General features: G+C 37.2%; 1 protein-coding gene across 1 annotated transcript in view; it reads left to right on the plus strand.

Moving 5' to 3' along the window:
- USH2A (usherin) overlaps nt 1-22,570 on the plus strand; it is an 868,259-nt gene that overhangs the window by 448,432 nt on the left and 397,257 nt on the right. The window contains exons 33-34 of the mRNA XM_053607912.1: nt 19,583-19,742; nt 21,319-21,490. Coding sequence (XP_053463887.1) covers nt 19,583-19,742; nt 21,319-21,490 — 332 coding nt within the window. The remainder of the gene's footprint in view (nt 1-19,582; nt 19,743-21,318; nt 21,491-22,570) is intronic.

Genomic DNA, 22,570 nt, shown 5'->3' on the forward strand with positions numbered 1-22,570 from the left:
CAGTAGGTATACTTTGCAATGACTATGTACGATTCATCAATGAGAGAGTGAAAATTAAGCAAGCATTTATCTACCTGAGCCTTAGAGGGAATAAAGTCTATAGAATGTTAGAACAAAATATTTTCAGGAAGGCTGATGTGCTTCTTTCAATAATTCACTTATTCATTGATTCCTCTTTCTTGAGCATTCTGATGAGGTTGGGACAATACATGTATCATAGTGTTTGACTGAGGACTGACCTGGTGCGTGTAGGTATATGTGGTTTATAATTTTCCTCTCTGTGTACCCTACTCTCGTATCCATTAGCATACTTTACTGGAATTATTGATTGACTTAGTTGTTTTTCTTACTAGACTATGAGTGACTTCAGGGGAAGGACTATAATCTTTTATCTTTCATCCTAAAGATATGCAAGCATATATCTATATAACAGGAGAACAATAAATATTGTTTTCAGAATGAAGGAAAGAATCAAAATTTTTTCATTCATGTGAAAACTAGATATCATTATATGGAAAATTTACCAACAACCAGACTAGTAGGGATGTTCAGAGATAGTAATTCATCTGAGACTGACGTAGAGAAGTGACTGGTGTACTTCTGATTGACATACATTGAATAAATGTTTGCTTCCTATTTCTCTGTATTGAGTGGCCACATAGGCTTCTGCAAAGCTTATAAGCAGACAATTTGCACATGACACAATTTGATTGTATTAAAGAAAAAAATTGATCAATTATTTTAAATTTTGAAAGTAGTTATATGAATAAATTCCACATAGTAATAATCACGAAATGGGTGCATATTTTTAAAATAAATACTTGTTTTCCTGTGAGTGGGGAATTCCAATGACATAAGCAAGATCAAAACAAAGTCATCCTGCTTGTTGCCTGAAAATTTCATTTCCACGTTCACTATTCTTCTCACGTTCTTGTTCTCTTCAAACCCAGAACAGAAAAGTCTGAGTCAAAAAAAAAAAAAAATTCATCCAAGCACGGTGGCTCACGCCTGTAATCCTAGCACTCTGGGAGGCGGAGGTGGGTGGATTGTTTGAGCTCACAAGTTTGAGACCAGTCTGAGCAAAAGTGAGACCCCATCTCTACTAAAAATAGAAAAACTGAGGCAAAAGGATCACTTAATCCAGAGTTGTGAGCTATGAAGCCACAGCACTCTACCCAGGGCGACAGCTTGAGACTGTGTCTCAAAAAAACAAACAAACAAAAAACATTCAATAGCATTATAGCATTAGGGAACTTTGTCCCATATATCCCAACTTTTAAAGGCTATTTTGCAATGATGATATATCCATGTTTTGCCCTCTTTATTTTCTCCCTTTTCTATTGTGGGAGTGTATACAAAGCCCAGCAAGTCCTAGGAATAGACTACCAAATATGCAAATATCTGAACATCTATTTCATTTAGGGACATTAGAAAGTCACGTTCTGCCACTTGTCTACTCTATTATGCAAAAATCAAGAGGGTGCAGGTCATAAATTCTATTAGATTCAAACTCTGGGTGTGGAAAAAAACTATGTAGATAATTTTAAGAGATTTCTCCTTGGCTGAATCATTGCTATAACGTTAAGCTTGATTTTTAACATTTCAATCAAGTAAGTAGTTTCCATAAAGGCACATACTTTCAGGGTAAACTGAACTCCAATAAACTTTGAGTAGACATTTCTCAAATACAGAATATACTGGGCACTTACTCTGAAAAAATACTTTATAAAAATTGAAGTTTGGCTTTCATATTTTTATAGTATTTTGCTTTAATAAAAACTGTTTTCCACTCTATGAGTAAATATATGACTTTAATATATGATGTGCTGTAAATAAAATTAGCTCATAAATACCAATGTTAACCAAACATTAATCATTGCATTGAAGGAGAATATCAAAGAGTAATTCAGAAAATAAAAATCTTATAAAATTACCATCATGAAAGGTCTAAGAAAAGTTCAACATAATTTCAGTGATGGTGAAGCTTTATACTAAATATAAATTTAGAGACACAAAGATGTTTGCTGTAAGGCAAACCAAATAGGTACATGTTTTTTATTTTCTCTCTTTGTTTGATGGGAATAGAGGCATAAGTAAACACCTGGATTTATATTTTATCAATACTCTCATAATTTATTTTTATATGTGATTTACTCTATAACAGAAAAAACAAAAACCTGAAAAAATGAGATTGGGGCACTAATGATGAAATATTAATGCCAATACTATCTTAAATATCATCTCTAAGTATTTTTTGGTGCTATTATCTTCATTGTAATTTGTTATTAATCAGTGAAACTTCAGTTCTTCCCTAAACTAATTCTTCTTAAAAGTAGTTCAGTCTCTGTATTAGGAGATACATTATAATTTGTAATTTTGAAAAAATATTCTTCTCAAATAACTTATCATTTTATCTTATAATTTACTGAAGCAATACAAAGTGTCATAGAATCATTGTTATGTATTAAATATCTATACCAACTAAAACATTTCTGAATCTTAGAAAACATAACTTAAAGCAATATGTAATTCAAAAGGGCTGTCCAAAAACATTTTGTAGGAATCTTGTCATTTGCTATAGCTCAGCACATAAAACATATAATAGATGCACATAGTGGTTGCTCAGCAAATATTTGTGGAGTGAATACATAAATGAATCATCAACAAGCTATTTCTGAATATGCATATTAAGTTGAATACACATTTTTTTTCTTTCTTTTTTTTTTTTTCTGTTTTTGGCCAGGGCCAGGTTTGAACCCACCACCTCCAGTATATGGGGCTGGCACCCTACTCCTTGAGCCACAGGCACCAGTCAAGAATATACATTTTCTTTACAAGACTTGAACTATATATTTTGGATTTAGCTGAAAAAACTAAGGGAGAGCATTAGTGACATAATTGCATGACAAACTTTTTTTTGAGAGTTATACAATGTCAACCTCAGCAGAATACTATGGCATCATAGCTTATAGCAATCTCAAACTCTTGAACTCAATTGATTCTCTTGCCTCAGCCTCCTGAGTAGCTGGGACTACAGGTGCATACCACACACCTGGCTATTTTTAGAGACAAGGTCTCCCTCTTGCTCAGGCTGGTCTCAAAATCCTGAGCTCAAGAAATCCAACTGCCTTGGCCTCCCAGAGTGCTAGGACTACAGGTATGAGCCACTGCACCCAGCATGACAAACATTTAAAAAGTATATTATCCCCAGTATTTATGAGCACTAATGACAGTGACATCTACATAAAAAGGATCAGTTTAGCCTCTGCTGTTTTTGATTATGTTTTAAACTTATTTAAACCTGTATAAGGCATTCTCTGTTATAAAATGCTTTTATATTAGGCTACTCATCTAATCGTAACCTCACAGCATTTATAGGTATAGCAGTGACATATGATAAACTATTCCTCAGTTCTAACAGTGTTCAAATTTTGAATGGTTTGGAGTTGGGAATGTGAGGAGGTGTTTGCTTTTCATCTGACACTCTTATAACACACTAGTTGACTTTTTTTACTATGTGCATACATACAGCACCCCTAAACTTTAAAAATTAGTTTCCTGTAAGAACTAGGAAAATACAAATCACTATAAAAATAAGGGCCTATTAACTTGTATTAACATTAATTTTTAACTAACAAATACATATTATGTGTGAAAGTCAGGTATTATTTTTACATATTTTTAGATGTGTTCAGATACAGCCAAGGAGTCCTATATGTAGATATATTGTCTTGTGTCTATGGTATATCATCATACCATAATCTCTAACTTTTGTAAAATACGGTTTGTGTATATGCATGTATGTGTGTATTATTTTATTATTACCCAAATGAGGTTTGCTTATTTTTCTCTTCTCAAGGTCAATGACCTTAACCTTTTTTGATTTGTCTTTTATTTCTTGTGGAATGAAGAACGAGGACTCGCTCATTCCCTTGTGAATGGTGTCAAGCTATTCATGAGGGATCTGTTCCTAATATCCAAACACTTCCCACCAAGCCTCACCTCCAACACTGGGGGACACATTTGGACATGAGACTTAGCGGGGCCAATTAAAGCATGTTCAAACAATAGCGCTACCCAATTTGTCAGATATATCCAAACAAATACAGCATTGATTCCAAAAGTCTCAGGGAAAATGAGAGATTATTTTTTCCTCATAACATCAAATACATTGTTTCTTTTCCAGCACCACTTCTTTAATTCTCTGATATCATGTAGGTGTTTCTATAATTCACCTCAAGTCAGGCAGTAACTACCCTGTTTCCCTGAAAAGAAGACAGTGTCTTATTTTAAGGTGTGCTCCCAAAGATGAGGTAGGTCTTATTTTCAGGGGACGTCTTATCTGTCCTGTAAGTAGGTCTTATTTTCGGAGGATGTCTTATTTTTGGGGAAACGGGGTACTTGGAGTTAAGAGTTGGATTCCACAGGCTTAAGGGTTATGAACTATGGCCAGTCCCAAAGGAATGCTTTCACTTCAGATTCCAGTTGCAAGAATTGGTTCCCCAGGTTATCCAAGGTTCTGTCCAACTTAGCTACAAAGTCTTAGGTTCCCACAGCACCGTTCCTCATGTTTGATAATTTTCTAGAACAACTCACAGAACTCAGGAAAATGCTATACTTACTATTACAGTTTATTATAAAGGATGCCAATGAACAGCCAGGTAAAGAATCTCCGAAACCTTGATGTTGGGGTTTTTGTGGAGGTTCCATTACAAAGGCGTGATTGATTAAATCATTAGCCTTTTGTGATTTACCCAGTCTCCAGCTCCTCTCCCTTTCTTGGAGGTTGAGGGGCAAGGAAGAGGGTGATGCTGAAATTTCCAAGCTTCTAATCAAGATTTGGTCTTCCTGGGGACCAGTCCCCATCTTAAAGTTATCTAGGGATCTCCAACAGTTGCTTAGTTAGAACAAAAGATGCTCTCATCAGCTTAGCGCCCGTAGCACAGTGGTTATGGTGCCAGCCACATGCACCGAGGCTGGTGGGTTCAAATCCGGCCCAGGCCAGCTAAAACAACAATGACAACTACAACAAAAATAAGCCAGGCATTGTGGTGGGTGCTTATAGTGCCAGCTACTTGGGAGGTTGAGGGAAGAGAGTCTCTTGAGCCCAAGAGTTTGAAGTTACTGTGAGCTGTGGTGCCACGGCACTCTACCCAGGGCGACAGCTTGAGACTCTGTCAAAAAAGAAAGAAAGATGCTTCTATCATCCTTATCACTCAGAAAATTCCAGAGATTTTAGAGCTCTATGTTAGAAACCAGGTACAAAGACCAAACATCTTTTTTATTATATCACAGGAGGCCGGCAGGCGAGAATCTTGGGCTGAATTTCTCTGATGCAGTGCTGAGGCAGAATTCCTTTTCCTTTGAGAAATTTCAATCTTTGCTCTAAAGGCTTTCAACTGATTAGATACTTAAAGAAAACTAACTATAAATGTTAATTACATCAAAAAATGCCCTTTTAGCAACATCTAGACTACTGTTTGACCAAACAAACAAGGGAGCACCACAGTTTTACCAACTAAACACATAAAATTAACCATCACAGATATATTATCTTATTTAAAATAATTAGTATGTTACACGCCTATAGTCCCAGATACTTGGGAGTCTTAGGTGGGAAGATCCTATCAGTTGAGCCCAGAAGTTTGAGACCAGTCTGGGCAAGAGTGAGAGGTTCATCTCTAAATAAAATTGATAAAATAAAGTTAATAATTTAAAAAAATCAGTAATATATGAATTCAGAAAGAAAAAGTACTATTACCATGTAAACCCTTACAAGTGTTTTTCCTGTAGAAATGTCAGTAGACCATTCTTTGAAAATTGCTGTTTTAAAGGAGAAAAAAACCTGTCATTCTGTGGAAATGATTCAAAGGTAGTCCAGTAATAGTCGTATAATGGGCCCAAATACTTCTACTTGTTAATTTATACTTGTAATATTAAATACTTTACCAGCTTTTAAAAATGAAGTGATTGCTGTATTATGCATTGTATTTTTGTAAGTAGGTGACAACCATAATTCTAATAGGATACTTATTTATACCCTAATGTTATTATTTAAGTTCTAGGAATCCATTGTGCTCATTTTACACATCCTCTTCTTATAGGCATAGCTATTAGGAACATATTGCTCAACATATCATTCCAGGTTAAATTGCCAGGACGTTTTATGATGAATTAAACAGGTGATCTCACAACCTCTGTAATTACTAGAGCAAATACCTAAGAAGTAAATTTTTTTTCATGATGTTCTGACTGCAATGGTACTTTATAAAGGAAAATAAACATACAGTAGAAAGTTTAATGTTAGAAAGAATCTAACACAGAGTTTTCTTTTTGCAGATGAAGAAGCTACGATCCAATGAGGGCAAGTATTTTGCCCAAGTTCATGTAGACAGCTAAACATAAGTTTATCAGATCCTTACCTCAGCATTGGCACCGATTGCGTTCATTACTACAAAGTTATCAGCCCAGCATCCAGTGTTCTTCCCCCGCTGTGCTAACCTGTGTTTCTAGCATTACTACCTTCACTTTTTCATGTGTTCCGTGCCCCAGCTAATTTGATCTATGTTGAAGTAAGCTAAACATTCCTTTCTAAGCCTATACTGAATCATTCTGTAATGTCTTTTGCCAAGTCTTCTCATCTAGAATGTCTTCTCCTTCTGTATACACAGCTTTAAAATCTAAACAGTTATCAATTTAAATCTTATTCCATCTTGAAGTCTTTTATGGTCCTCTAGCCAGATAAAATTCCAGGAAAATATTGCCAGTTTGGTTGTATAAATATTTGAATCATCTATATAGCAAAACAAAACCATTATTTAAATGATAAACAAGTGACAAACTAGGACAAAATATGTTGTATTATGCTTATTTAATAAATATTTATTGATGGCATAAGTATTAGGCACTGTGCTAGGTGCTGTATCCAAAAGATATTGAGTATTGCATTATTAACAATTAGGAAAAGATTTAAACCTGTTGTCCTTCATGGCCCTCATGATCAGAAAAATGCAACTCAAAACCACCCTGAGATATCGCCTAACCCCAGTAAGAATAGCCCATATCACAAAATCCCAAAGCTGCAAATGCTGGTGTGGATGTAGCGGGAAGGGAACACTTTTACACTGTTGGTGGGCTTGTAAACTAAAACAGCCTCTGTGGAAAGAAGTATAGAGAATCCTCACAGAGCTAAAGGTAGAGTGGAGCTTCCATTTGATCCCACAATCCCATTACTAGATATTTACCCAGAAGAAAATAAAATTATTTGACCACACAGACATTTGCATTAGAATGTTTATTATAGCTCAATTCACAATTGTTAAGACAGAGAAGTAAGCCAGATGCCCATGTGCACATGAATGAATTAATAAACTGTGGTGTATGTACACCATAGAATACTATCCAGCCATTAGAAAAGATGGAAATTTTACACCTTTTGTATTTACCTGGATGGAACTGAAATACGTTCTTCTTAGTAAAGTATCACAAGAATGGAAAAGCAAGTATCCAATGTCTTCAATACTAATATGAAACCAATAGGAAAACAACTACATGCCCACACAAGAGAAAAACACTGTATATTCGTGTGGGGGAGAGAAGGGAAAAGGGGTATGGGGGAGGAAGGGGATTGGTAAGCTCTCACCTAATGGGCACAAGTAAAAATATACAACACACCCTCTAGACCAGGGGTTCTCAACCTTCCTGGTTCTCAACCTCCTAATGCTGCAACCCTTTAATACAGTTCCTTATTTTGTGGTGACCCCCAACCATAAAATTATTTTTGTTGCTACTTCATAATTGTAATTTTGCTACTGTTATGACTTGTAATGTAAATATCTGATATGCGGGATGTATTTTCATTGTTACAAAGGGGTCGTGACCCACAGGTTGAGAACCACTGCCCTAGATGAAGGGCTCAACTATAACTTGAACTTTACCTTCGAAGCACAAACAATGTAACCTGATCATGTGTGCCCTCATCTTAATCTGAATTTTAAAAAAACGAATGACACACAGTGGACCTTGAATAAAGTTTTGTTTACTAAGAGGATTGAGAAATTAATATCCAAAAAATTAGAACAACAGAAATACTCCATTAGGTGTGGGCCAAGTGATAAATGGGTACCTCCCAAAGGAAAAGAAAACATAAATATAGTCACAGACATATAATAAATAAGATAGTACTTAACACTTGTTAAATTTGTCAATATTTTCTAAAATCAGATTTCTCTGTATTTGTATTGATTAGAACATTGGGAAAAGAACTCTCATCCAATGCTTGTGTGGGTGAAAATTGGAAATTTATATCAAAATATGGCCCATTTTTGTTCTAAATATTCATTTTCCCCTGTAAATGTGCTCTCTACTCTTTTCTACCTATTCTGTGCCTTTGCCCCTAGATTCTCTTTGAGTTCTGCTGATGGGAGCCACAGCAGAGAGACCAGCCGACAGGAGGGAGTGAGGTGTTTATTCTCAAGCCATGTGCCCACAGGCTTCAGATGGGCGGTGGCTATGTCCCTCCTTCCTATAGCACAGCTCGCTTCTCACCTTGATGTGAGGTCCCTCCTTCCTACAGCACAGCTCGCTTCCCACCTTGATGTGAGGTCCCTCCTTCCTACAGCACAGCCTCACTTCCCACCTTGATGTGAGGTCCCTCCTTCCTACAGCACAGCCTCACTTCCCACCTTGATGTGAGGTCCCTCCTTCCTACAGCACAGCTCGCTTCCCACCTTGATGTGAGTCTCAGCCAACGGCAGCAATGGTTCACTTTGGTTTTAGTTACCAAGTGTGTTACCATTCTTGAATGTTCCCCTTAACCCCACCCCAAATCCTGTAATTAGTTTCTTCTATATTTATCTTCAATAACTCCATTTAAATGTGCCATCTGTTCCCTTGAGGAGACCCCACATGGTCCTCCTTTGTAAAATTCCACTTCTAAGAGTTTATGTTTAAGAAACAATGAAGATGTATCCACTATTAGGTTATGAAGTATGAAATGTCCCATGTCCTTAAGTACTAAGCTTGGTAGTTAGTTGGGATCTCTGACATTTCACTTTGATACTTCTTCCTTTTTATTTTTTTAATTGGGAAGGTATATCCTTGTTCTCTCAGACAGCACATTTGGCTTGTGACTATTTTTCAAAAAAAATTTTAGAGCAATTTTTGTGAAACCATTGATGTCAAAATTTACATTATTTTCAAATATGAGTCTGTCTCAGAACCAGGACAGTGTAGACAGCTCAAAATATCAGTGAAATGTTTGGGAAAGATTTAGCTAACAAATGTACATAATACTAATGGTTTGAGAAATTCCATCCTGGTGATTTTAATTTTGAAAATGAGCCATGTGGGTGATTAGAATCAGAAGTTTAGTTTATTATATCTCAAACAAGCAGCAGTACTATTAATGACCACAGTGGATAATGAGCTGAAAGCTGTACTGGAAGCATTATCCATCTCAACCTACATGTGATTTAGCAGCAAGGTTTGATGTTACTATTCCAACAATACTGGACCATTTGAAATAAATCTGAATAGATGGTCTCTGCATAAATTAAATAAGCTTAAGAAGAGAAATCATTTGGAAGCTTGCCTTGCTTCCCTGGCACCACATAAAGACGAATCATTTCTATACTGTATCGTTACGTGTGATGAAGAATGGATTCTTTTTATCTCAAATATTAAGCACAGTTGTTGGATAAAGGTGAAGTGCTACAACCCAGTCCCAAACAAAATATTCATCACAGGTATCTTTTTGGTGGTCCAGCACTGTTGTTATCTGCTACAGCTTCACGAAACTTGGTCAATGGTTACAGCAGATGTCTACTGCAATCAGCTGGAGAAAATGATGAGGTTGCTTGTGATTAAGCAGCTGAGATGTAATTGGGCAATAGAGATAGGTCAATTCTCTTGCAAGACAGTTCTCATCTACATGTCACACAAACAATGCTGCTCAAACTACAGAAGCTGGACTCGGAAATTCTGTATCATCCACCATATTCATCAGATCTTGAACCAAGTGGGTACCACTTCTTTCAGGCTTTGGACCACTTCTTGCGAAGAAAAGTATGAAATTCTCAACAAGTTATGGAAGATGCCTTTTGCAATTTCATTGGCCCTTGTCTCTAGGTTTCTTTGCTGATGACATAAACAAGCTACCATTAAGATGGCAAAACGGCATCGATAGTTGAGGTGCATGCTTTCATTAATTGTACTGCTGCTTATTTGAGATATAAGAACTAAACTTTTGATTCATAATTGGAGGTTTCACATTTAATAACCCATACTATAATGTATCTCGATTAGGTATTATAAAACCAATGCGATTGAAGCAAAGGAGAAATTAATTCAATCTGGAAGAATTTGAGGAGGCCTTTTATAGGATATGACATTTAATTTGCATCTCATGGTGGCATGAGAGTGCAAAAACAAAACAAAAAAAATGGGTATCTTGCCACCTGAAAGAGAAATCATGACTCAAGGAAAGAAAGCCTTTCCTCTCAGAGGCCACACACTGCCAAGCATAGGACTATGCTGAAATAAGCATTAAATTAATATTTAAGGATAGATTATGAGTCTCCATTGAAAACCATTCTCCAGTAATATTTTCTAAGCTGACAGTGTGTTTAACAGTGCTAGGCAAATACAAGGTGGTCGTCAGTGTCATAGCAATTATTATTACTGAAGGAACAAATTCTTACCATCATTAGTATATTTTATGGGGGACACTGATTCTTACATTTACTCCTTTCCTGTCATAGACAGATACTTATTAGGTTTTATTATTAGCATCTGTTGTTTAAACATTTGTCACGTGAATATTTTCTTGTAAAACATTAACTGAATCTTTATTAAAGAAGATGATAGTTGTAAATATTTACCTAAATCTGAGAGAAAAGCTGAAGGATTTGGTTCAGAAAGATTTAGCCCAGTTATGTGACTAAGTTTGTTCAGATGATAACCCTGGGAAGATATCTTAAATCTCAAATGCTCTCCTTTTTAGGTTGTTTACTGAGAACATTGATGAAGGAAAAAAAAAAAGTCATCTACTGATTCCCTAGTTCTGTATCTCTCTTTGTCCAAAGGCAAAGTAAAGGCACGGGCGGGTGATGGCGCATCTGGGTCTGGGGAGGGAAGAGAGACAGGAGAGAGATGGAAGGAAAGAGAAGGAGAGAGAAAGGAAGAAAGGGGGGATTGCTTTAGGTTTATATTATTAACATAAAAGTAATCAAGGAGACAACCTTGGGCTCAATATATAATAATTTATTATAAATAGGGTTTAAGAGATAGTCAGGAAGCCAGAAGGGAAGACAGCTGCTTAAGAAAGCTGTCGGCCTAAGGAATATTTCATGGAAGCCTGTTATTCTAAGAAGCCAAAGAAGAAAAGAGGGAAATGAGGAAGTACCATCCCTTGTTATCACAGCTGACAGTAACGGTTCTTCTTTCCTCTCCAAACTAGTGACTGACAACTCCCCCACCACATGCCCACAACTGCCGAGGGAGAGACCAGGTCCTTCGCGCTGTATTGCCAATTTTCATATTGCAAAAGTTCTCTGCAGTTTTAAGTTTAACCATCAGGAGTCCCCGAAGTATTAGGAGTCATAAGGTGATGTGGGTGAGAAGACGCATCCTTGCTCTGAAAGAGCTTACCACACCATGAATGCTAGTGACTGGAATAAGGATGTTTGTGAGGGAGGTTTATTAAAAGGGTAACTCAGTAAACTATGAACATGTGGAGAAGAATCAGGTGATGTTCTGTGGGAAATAGAAATATTAAGTGGTTTTGATGAAAGGGCAGGATTTGGATTTCTTTGATAAAGTGTAAGACGTTACTACATGAATAAAATAATTTGTTGAGTTTAGCAATGTAATTTGCATGTGGTCATATGTGTGAGTTCTTATTGCAGCAAAGTGAATCCAGCTCTGCAAATTAGTTTGAAAGCAAAGGAATGGATCTTGGTGATGGGTCATTTCTCACCTGACCAAAGATAAGTGCTGTTGTGAGTTAAGGCTTCTATGAAGAACAAAAGAGCAAGGATGTTCATGCTAAATAAAGCTTCTGTTTTTATTCATTATAAGGTGAGAATCTGATCTACCTGGAATCAAAAGGCTTAGCAGGCAGTTGTAGAAAATGGGCTTCACGATGGCAGAGATGACTGGGACCTGAGGTCCCACACACATCCTGGCACAGCTCGTTGCTTTGAGGGCTATCTGTGGAAGCACAACGCCTCCTAGGTGTGCCACTGAGATGTGTTCTCACTGAACCACAACCCAGCAGGGGAGCTCAAGTAAGCAATACCAAATGTCAGAAGAAGACGTGCTCAGTGGCTACCTGTATTGCTTCCAAAGTTTTAAACATCTAAGGTTTTGCAGGGATTATGCACAGAGAGGAGAAAAGAATACCAGGAAAAAGCAGCACTTTTCATTTATGAAATATCAGGAAATTATCAGAAAAGGAACCAGATGACACACATTAGATCATAAAGAAGCAAAGAAAGTGCCTTTTCTTTTTCTAATGGAATAAACAAGTAAGTAGATAACAATTCCTCAGTTTACACCAGGAGTTAAAAAAAATCATTGCCTAATTATTGGTTCATTTTGTGAATTGAGATCAATGAAATGCTCTGAACAGCAGCATGAAATCAATTGTAAAATAGCATATAATTCATGGCCAGTAGTGTAAATTATAGTTTGCTTGACAGTAATCGGTGAGGTTCCCATGCACTGGGATGCATTTCCTTGTAACACGTCTGAGGATAATGCCTGTGGATCCATTTCTAATGTATATTAGAGTAATCTGTTTTTCCCTGTCCACAACTCCCTGTGTTTGATCTTATGCAAATGATGCAATCAAGCAAATGGAAAACAAGATATTGTTGCTAAGGGGCTCTGACAAACAGTGGCCTTATATTTTCAGGGTTCCCCAACCCTCCATTTACTCGACTCCGATCTGTGTACATACCTGCAATTGTTTGAATCCATTGATCCATTACATTGCCCGTGAAGGGCCTAATCCCATCTGTAGAGACATATTAACAAATCAGTTGCAGTTAAGCCCGGAGGAGAGAATTGTCATTATATCCCTCTTTGCCTTTAAATTTGAAATTGTGTCTTTGTTTATGGCTTCACTCTCAAAGAATACTTCAACCCTTCCCTCCTGTAATTCTCTTTCACTTCCTTTTATTAATTTTTTTTAAATATCCCATTCTGTTCCTCCTGTTCCACTAAGCTACTCCTTTCTGCTCCACCTGATGCCTCCTTCTCTTTTCTTCTCCGATTTTCCTTTCCCTTTTCCTCAACATCTTGAATTTTATCAGGAATTTCAAAGCCATTTATGCAACTTTCTTTACCATGTTTCAAATTAGATTCTATCCTCTTATTTTTTTCAAGCGTCATTATTCAAAGGACCGTAGTAACACTTCGTCTTTGCATGGAAATAGATGGAGAATAATCCATCATGGGTAGACAGTCCAGGTGTTAAAAAGGACTTAGAAGACAAAAGGCTAGGTAATCAGACTGGGGTTCTGCGTACTATTAGATTTAAAGTTTTCAGATTTTTAGAGTTAAAAGAAAATCCCTGTTTTCCAATGGTGGTAGCAAAATAGCAATCAGATTTTCCAAACCAGAAAAGTGAACTAGTAGATTAATTTCTTCTGTGAGTAAATGTGTCTAAAAAAAAATAAAGGAAAAAAATTAATTCTGCATATGTCCTAAAAATCCTGGCTGTGTGATCATCGTAAACATAGATGAGGTGCCAGGTGAACATGCAGTCTTTGTAAATCTTAGTCTCAGAGACATGTACCTCTATCTCTAACTCTGGACACAGTTCTGTCCTTATTTCTATACTGCAACTCAATCTCTGACTTAGGGAGAGGTTAATGAATCACAGTCACTTTGGGAGTCCCTTCTCCCCCATACTGTGAAAGCTGCTGGGGACTTACCTAATTCCTCAGCGTTTGGAGTGTGGTCACCATGCTGCTTTCCTCTTCCTGTGTGAAAGGATCACTGTTGACACAACCCCTTCATATCCAGTAAATAGCCTTATTACTTCCACATCACTCTTGGGGAACTGAAATCTTTGTTAGATTTTCTGTGGCCCTGCTTGGTTACAGGGCCTTTCCCTCCCCAAGCTGGGACTGTATCTTAGAAAAAGGGATCAGTGCCCCCTCCTTCCAAGACCTGCACTTTTCTTTCATCTTCCCTTTATTCTGTCAACCTGGGAAATCTGAATTGGGAAAGGGAGCGACTATGTATTTCCTGCTTTTGCTGACATCTGAACTCTGAACCTTCTCTCTGTTCCCCTAATGACTCTATTCAGAAGGGTTTTGTTGTTGTTGTTGTTTACTTTTTTTTTTCACTTTTTCTGCCTCCTGACTAATCACATCTTCTTTTATTGGTAATATATATTTTATAATTATAGTTATATAATTGAGGGAAAATTAGATAAGAATTAAAATGAAAGAGAGTCAGATTCAGGAGTGGGGAAAGGCAAAAGAATAAAAACAGGTTAATATAACAACCATATAAAGCTCAGTTCTGGCTACAATGAGCACTGTAGGAGTTTCGAGGAGGGAGCTATACCTGAGGGCTCCAATTTCAGACCCTACTCAGTTCCTGAGGATAATAGGACAAATTACGGAAGCAGAAGAAGAAAAAGAAGATCAATTCAACGAAGGGATAAACAAGGAAATCCAACAATTATTGCTGAACATTTCCGAGGGCCCAGTTCAAACTGGAAATCCCAAGGTTATGGTAGACTCTTTCAGTATGTTAGTAATGTCCCCCCAAAACATCTTAGAGATCTGAGAAATATTAAAGACAGAAACTGAGGAGGTTTATCCGGAGCTTAGAATTGAGATAGCCACAAAGAAGAGAGAAGAGGATTGGAGAGGTGAACAATCCTAGGGGACCGAGAGAGTAGGACTTTGTAATGGGCAATCAAAGATCATAGCGAGGAAAATGGAACGGGTACAAATACTCTGGAAATAAGGAGGTACCAAGAGACTGGACATTGTGTGAGGCAGAGGAGTGACTGTATCAATATGATATGAAGAAGTGGAAGGTAACCAGTTTTGATCACACAGGGCAGATGGTAGATTTAGACTCTTGGAAATCGTTCCAAAGATGATCAAGTAGTGGGTGTGTGTAACTATTCTGGATGTTGAATAAATGACGTAGAGGTGAAGGGCATTGCATTTGAGGAAGTTGAAGTGAAGCCAAACTCAGAGATGAGTCATCATTGAGGATGTTGGAGCTGCCAGAAAAAGGGATTATGATTGAAAAGAAAACTGAGCCAATGCTGAAGTCATTGAGGAGAGGAGAAGTGTGACCGGAGGTGTAATAGGGCATTTGTTAACTAAGTTTGGGGCCCACACTCTTTTAAATCATGAATTGATAGACTATAGCTGTTTTTCCTCCAACTACGATATACAAGTATATCATAGAAAATTTGAAAAAATATATGAAACAAATATTAAATCATCTACTCTAAGAAAAGCACTGTTAACATTGGTATACTTCTATCTTCTGGTGTGTGTTTATGTGTGTTTTAATGAAACATGAGCATTTGAAAATCTTGAAAGTTACATTTTGGTGTTCAGACAGGTACAGCTGAACCTTTTTCTTGTATTGAAAAGTAATTTTCCTTTAACTTATAACTACAGATCACTCCATTTAATCTGACAATGTTATTCATTAGATTTTTATGGTTTTTAAAACATTCTTAGGTATCACTATGTTTCTGCGAAAAAAAAATTGGCAATCTAAGTAAAGAACACAGAGGTCTCCCTTTGGTCTGACCTATTCATTCAACTAATAAAACTATGCTAATTGGTCATCAAACACCAATCCTGGAGAAATTGTGGTCAACATCACAGATAACAACTCTCTGCACTCAAGGAGTTTACATTGTCTTGGGAGGGACATAAAGTCAAGAAATAAATGACAGAGTAATTTCTAGCTTGTTTTAGTAATTATGACATGGAAATAAACAAGGCATCATGACAGAGAGAACCTGGGAATGGTGATGACCATGTTGCTTAATGGTCAAGGGGGACCACTCAGAGGAGGATGAGCCTGAAGGATGAGAAAAAGTCAGCCAAGTATTAAGAAGGAGAAATACATTTCATGTAGAAGGAATAACAAAGGCCCTACAGTGTGAGCTTGTAGTATTAGAGGAACAGAGTAATGTCTAATGCATTAAAAAAAAAAAAGAAGAAGAAGAAGAAGAAGAACAGGGAGGTGTGAAGGCAAATAGTATGTTATGGACCATTATTAGATTTTATTCAAGGAGTGATAGAAGGCCACTGCAGGTGGTACTTTGGGGAATCAAAAGATCAGTCTTGATTGATGATCTTGCTTCTTTCTTCACAGAGAAAATTAAAGCAATTAGAAGGTAAGTCCTACAGACCCCACCACTGTCTACCTACCTGTGGGAATTTGCACCCACATAGTCTGCATTCCTTCCTGGTACTATAGATTGCCTATCTATAGAGGGACTCTGTCCCCTCTAAGCCTAATTCTTCCACTTTTTAACTAGAGTCCACTCTTTAATATATTCAAAAACATATTAGAATTGAGTACCTTTGATTCTTGCTTCTCAATGGGAAAGAAACTCAGATCTTCCCAGTAAGGCCTCTACTAAGTCTTACCTATGAAAATTATCCCTGATCTTTCTCACTCAGTTCTGTGTTTTCTGTAGAACTTTTCATATTATTTAGCACTAATACCTTTAAGTGCTATGAAAACATTTAAGTTTAAAGCCCAACTGTCTTCTAAAATGCAACACCTTTTCTCCCAGTAACTTCATAATACGTTAAATAGTCTAAGAGTAAACACCTACTATGCATACAGGACGTGGCAAGGTTCGGTATTTTCTATTTCAACCCCAGCTCACCACTGTGAGCCACTCAGGCCTCTTAAGCAACATAACCCTTCCAAGCCTGCTCATTGTTTCATTCTGACCTCCCCCCATCATGGCCAGCATAGAACTAGATGCCTCCTAGTCCATGGAAAAATCTAGGCGCAGGTAGCATCTCCTGAACTGGTTTCTTCAGAAGGCTACTCTCTCTGATGCAGATATTCTGGCTGAATTTAGGAGCTAGGTAATCAAGTTCACCTTCAAAGCATGGAGTTTGTAGTGTGAAAGGAACACAGCATTTTGTTATAAGTAGAGACTATGATATGCTGATACTCTGATGATTCATTCTGACCCCTGAGCTGGAAATGCCTAAGTGCCATGTTTGAAGTCAGAACTGTGGAAACATACAAGCAAGCAGCAGGCCTTTTTGGAATGGGGTGACTTCTTTATCATCTACAAATTGCATAACCAAATCCCTGCCCCAGCAAACTTGAGGAGAAACTTCCCACTCCAAATAGTTCACCAGCCAATGGATTCTATAGCATCCAGTCTCAATTGCACCTGAACAAAACAGTCAGATACGGCTATGAGATATTTCAGGTGCATGTGGAATTGGCTACAGGGAATACAATTTCTGGCTGGGGAATAAAATGTCTTTTCTGTAACTTCAGAAAAGTGACATGATTTCCCATATTCCATTGCTTCAGCTTTTCTCCAACTGCCCTGACTTAGCCATCCCAAATCCCTGTAGGTTCCATGACCTCCTGGGTTTTGCTTTTGCAACTAAACTAGACTTAGAGTCAAATCCCCAGCTTCCCTTTCCCAAGAAATACAGAAAATTCAGACAAATAGGAGAGATGAAAGAGAGGAAGGTCACCAGAGGGGGAAGGTAGTAAGAACAGGAGAATGGAGGACATAAGGAGTCACCATATAAATGCATAATTTGGCCCAGATTGGTCCTGCTGGTGGGAGTTGTTCCTTGCATTAAGTTTTCTAACAGTAAGTAACAGTCTCCTCTTCTTTGTTGAATATGAGACCCCTGAGCTCATGATTCTTTTTTTTTAACTTTGTAAGAGTCACAGAACATCCATCCAAATGGATGGATGAGGCCCAAATGGATGAGGCCCAGTTCTGCCTCACTTATGTACACATGGTGCAGCGGTTACTGTCATCTCTCAGTAGTCTTCAGCAAAGCCACACTGCTTTGCCACCAGCTTCAGGTGTGCTAGCCACATCTCTTCTAGCCAAATTGAGTGGGGGTGCCTCATCTCAACTTAGTACCACTGGACCCCTGTAGGGTAGAAGTTGCAAAGAAAACAAGGTTTAACCAAAAGCATTAAGAGTCTCCTCTTGAGGACAACCTTTTGTTCTAAGTTAACTATATTTATGGTAAAAAAAAAAAAATGTTGCCTTTCTTCTGGTGACCTACATGTTTAACCAATTGATTATATTTTGCATGAAAATCAAAGTGTTCTTTTTCTAGTTTACTTTTGTTATCAGTGTAATGCAAAAATCTATTTGCCTGAATCAGGTTGCATTTCATTAATCTTTTAAACATGAAATTGTAATGGTTCAAGGTTAATGATGGATTTAAGAATATGTGTTTCTTAAATTGTAACTTATTTTAAAGACATTCCAGAAGATAGCGATTATTTCTAGTAGTGTAAATGGTGTGTAAATCTTGGTAAACTTGATTGAACTTTGGTTAGATTACTGAGGACCTTTGTAAATGAAGTGTTCAGGGTTTTTATGAAATAGCAAATCACATATTAGTTTATTCTGATATAAGGGAATATGGCATCCATTAAAAAGATAGACAGTCTAAAGTAGGAGGGAAGTTTAGAGAAGAACGAGAGTATTTCTGGTTAAAGTACTGTGCCAGTCTTGTGGGGATCTTTCATACCTTGCTCAATTGTATATAGATCATCTCATTTATTAGTTCTTTAGTCTTTTATTCAAATACATGTTCAAAACCTACAATGTGCCACACAGTGCGCTAGACATTGAGGTTGCAGACTAAATATACCACCATTCCTTGTCTCGAGGTATTTAGTCCAGTGTGTCGAATAGTCATGTATACCAAGTGATTATGCTGCAGCGCTGCAAGTGTTAAGCTAAAGGTCTGTGCAAAATACCGTGAGAGACAAAAGGCAGAGATAGTACTGGTAGCTCTCTCTTATGCCAGAGTGACGGCAGGAATTGTTAGGGACATCTTAAGAGAGAAACAGGTATTTGTACTGAACTTGGAAAAGTTGAAGGTCAAATGACAGTTGTTCAGGTGGACAGGAGAAGAAAGGAATCTGGCACACAGTATTACAAGCTCAAAGTCATTGTTACAAGCTAGTATTTGCATTTCAAAAGCAGCTCCTGTTGTCTTCAAATATGCTTTAAAATAATTTAAATATCGTATTTATTTTTAAACAGAGCCATTGAACTAAGACTAAACTCAGAAAATGATTTACCTGGTCATAGACATTCAAGAAAATAGTGAAATTGTTAAAATTAAAAGATCAAACCAAAAGCCTGATTGGCATTTGTCTATTTAAACTTAACCAAAGTTTATTTAAGGAATAAAATGCTCCATATTTTATTGCTACTGATTTTATAACCACTGATTCTTATTTTAAGCTTTAGCAGTTCTCAGAGGTAGGAATATAGAAGAGTGAGAGGTCCTGAAAAAAAATTACAAGGATAAATAAATTATTGTTTCTCCCTCCCTCCTAGATTTAGCTGTATTTTCACCCCACCAGTTTCTACTCAGTGCCTGCACACGTGTGGGATGTGCAAACAGTTCCCGGGTCATACTGTATACAGCCCAGCTGCCACCAGAACATGTGGATCCCCCGAGGCTGACTGTCCTGGATTCTAGAACCATGTCCGTACAGTAAGTAGACATGCTGTGTCTGTCACACACCGGAGGATCCAAGTGCGTTCAATCAGGGGAAGAGCTTGTGACATAAAATTAATTTTATTGTGATTAAATGCGTAGAAGTGATTAGTTCAGTGGTTCTGGGAACCTTTGATTATCACTTGCCAACTTAATTTCCATTTTGTCTTCATGCAATCAGGATGAGCTACATATATACACAGAGTCTATGCAAACTTTAATAGAGGAACAAGTGACCACTTACTTGACTGTCTTGGCCTTTTTATGTGTGGGGTGTTATTTGCAATGATTTGAAATTGGAGTATGTATATATATATATATGTATATATGTGTGTGCATGTGAGTACAGATGTGGTATTTAGATAGAGGGTACCAAAAATTTTTAAGAAAGGAAAAGTGTATTAAAATTGTAATACTGGAGTCACTTTTGAATTCTGCAATTACAAGAGATACAATATACAAGATAACAAACATTATCACTAGCTATTGAGTATGGCAATCTTAATGCAGTTTTTGTCTTTCTTAAAATGTATATACGTTTTTGTCACTGTGTGTGTATATAAACCAGAACCTTCTTATTCCATTATCCCCTGCAGTTGAAGTCAGAAAGGAATTTTCACACATAAGCATGTTCAGATTTTTCCTGATGTTAGTGGTTCTTGTCCATTTCCCAATGCATGAGGTGCAAGGTATCTTGTAGGACTGAGCTGAAATTCAATAGACCTCTCATATCAACAGTCGGTACTTGTTCACATTCATCTCTCTTGGTCTTAGCTTTGTTATCTCTAAAAGAAGAGTTTAGACTAAATAAATTATGACATTCATGCCAGCTAAAAATATTATGATTCACATTCTACTGCTCCGTGTCCAAATTCTTGGTTGTCTTTGGATGTGCCCTTAAGCCCAGCCACATTACTTACTCAAAAAGACTCCATACTCTAAGTACCTCTCAATTAAACCATTTCTTTTCTGTTGTATTATATGCCCTTCCTGTTCCCACTGATATATTATAATCCTCATCTGGAAAATCCTCTGTTCTTTCTTCAACATATCCAAATCCAATCCATCTATTAAGTATAAAATCTATGGCCCTACACAATGTGTCACCTCATCAAAGAAGTTGATCTTGACTACTTCAGCCCTTCCGATTCTCACCTTCTTTGTATTCTACTACATATAATTTCATAATACCTCTGTTACATATCTGGATTTTTCAGAACAATCATGTCATTCTCTCTCTCTCTCTCCTATATCTGATAAAATCTCAGATGTTCTGCCTCTCCTGATTTTTGTTCCATGGCTTAAGGTCAAAAGCAGGTACTCGCTCATATATAGAGGGTAGGGACTATGTCATATTTTCTTTATGCCATTCAGAATAGACATTTAATAACTACTAAGAAGTTTTCTTAGAGAAAGACTTTTGAGCTTCGTGGGGTTTTTTTGTTTTTGTTTGCTTGTTTGTTTGTTTACAGTGGCACAAATCCAAGTTCACTTATATCTGTTGAAAATTCTGCACATTTCTGTTTTGATTTGAGTGAATGGCAGTAATAATGCTATATTTTCCCATTCCCAGGTGGAAACAACCCAGAGAAGTAAATGGAGTTCTGGAATGCTATACATTATATATTTCAAATGACACACATGATTTTACAATTTGGAATGTCATCTACAATAGCACAGAACTTTTCCAGGATCACACGCTACGAGACCTTGTCCCTGGTAATAGATATCGCATCAAGCTGGAGGTAAGTTTACTTCACTCTCTCACTTTTTCCATCCTTCCATTTCCGCTTCCTTTCTTTTCATCCCATCTTTTCTTTCTCCCTCACTTAAAAAAAGCAAAAAAACTTGGTAAACGGTCTGTGAAGCTAGTGAATGATGCCCCATGATTATATCAATGAACACAGCTATGATTTAATAAAAGAAAATAATAAAAAAATAAATAAAATTAAAAAAAGTAGAAAAATCCCAAACCTCATGTATTGATATTTATAGTAAAAACTTTCTTCACATCCTAAATAGGAATCATAATCTAATAACTAGATGTTGTGTTCAACTTTTTTTATCTCACAATGCACTTGAACCTATAGTTAAACTTCTGTGGCACACTTCAACTATGTTGAAAAAAAAGTGGGGGAGTAAGGAAAGAATATATTGGGCAGCACTTGTGGCTCAAAGGAATAGGGTGCCAGCCCCATATGCTGGCCAGTTTAAACCCGGACCTGGCCCCCACTCCCCAAAAAAAAGAATATATTTACTGTGTTTTGAACTACTTTTTTTTGTTGTTGTTGTTGAGGATTCATTGAGGGTACAAAGAACCAGATTACATTGATTGCATTTGTTAGGTAAAGTCCTTCTTATAATTGTGTCCCACCCTCAAAGGGTGTGTCACACACTGTGACCCCCCAACCCTCCCTTTCTCCCTCTTTCTGCTCTCCCCTGCCCCCACCCCCCACCGTGTACTAGGTCATTAATTGTCCTCATATCAGAATTGAGTACAAATGATTCTTGTTCCCCATTCTTGTGATGCTTTACTAAGAAGAATGTGTTCCACCTTCATCCAGGTTAATACAAAAGATGTAAAGTCTCCATTTTTTTTAATGGCTGAATAGTATTCCATGGTATACATATACCCCGCTTGTTAATCCATTCCTGGGTTGGTGGGCATTTAGGTGTTTCCATATTTTGGCGATTGTAAATTGAGCTGCAATAAACAGTCTAGAGCAAGTATCCTTCTGATAAAAGGATTATTTTTCCTTCTGGGTAGATGCCCAGTAACAGGATTGCAGGATCAAATGGGAGTTCTAGTTTGAGTTCTCTGAGGG

Source organism: Nycticebus coucang, chromosome 10, assembly GCF_027406575.1.
Source record: "Nycticebus coucang isolate mNycCou1 chromosome 10, mNycCou1.pri, whole genome shotgun sequence".
Taxonomy (NCBI): domain Eukaryota; kingdom Metazoa; phylum Chordata; class Mammalia; order Primates; family Lorisidae; genus Nycticebus; species Nycticebus coucang.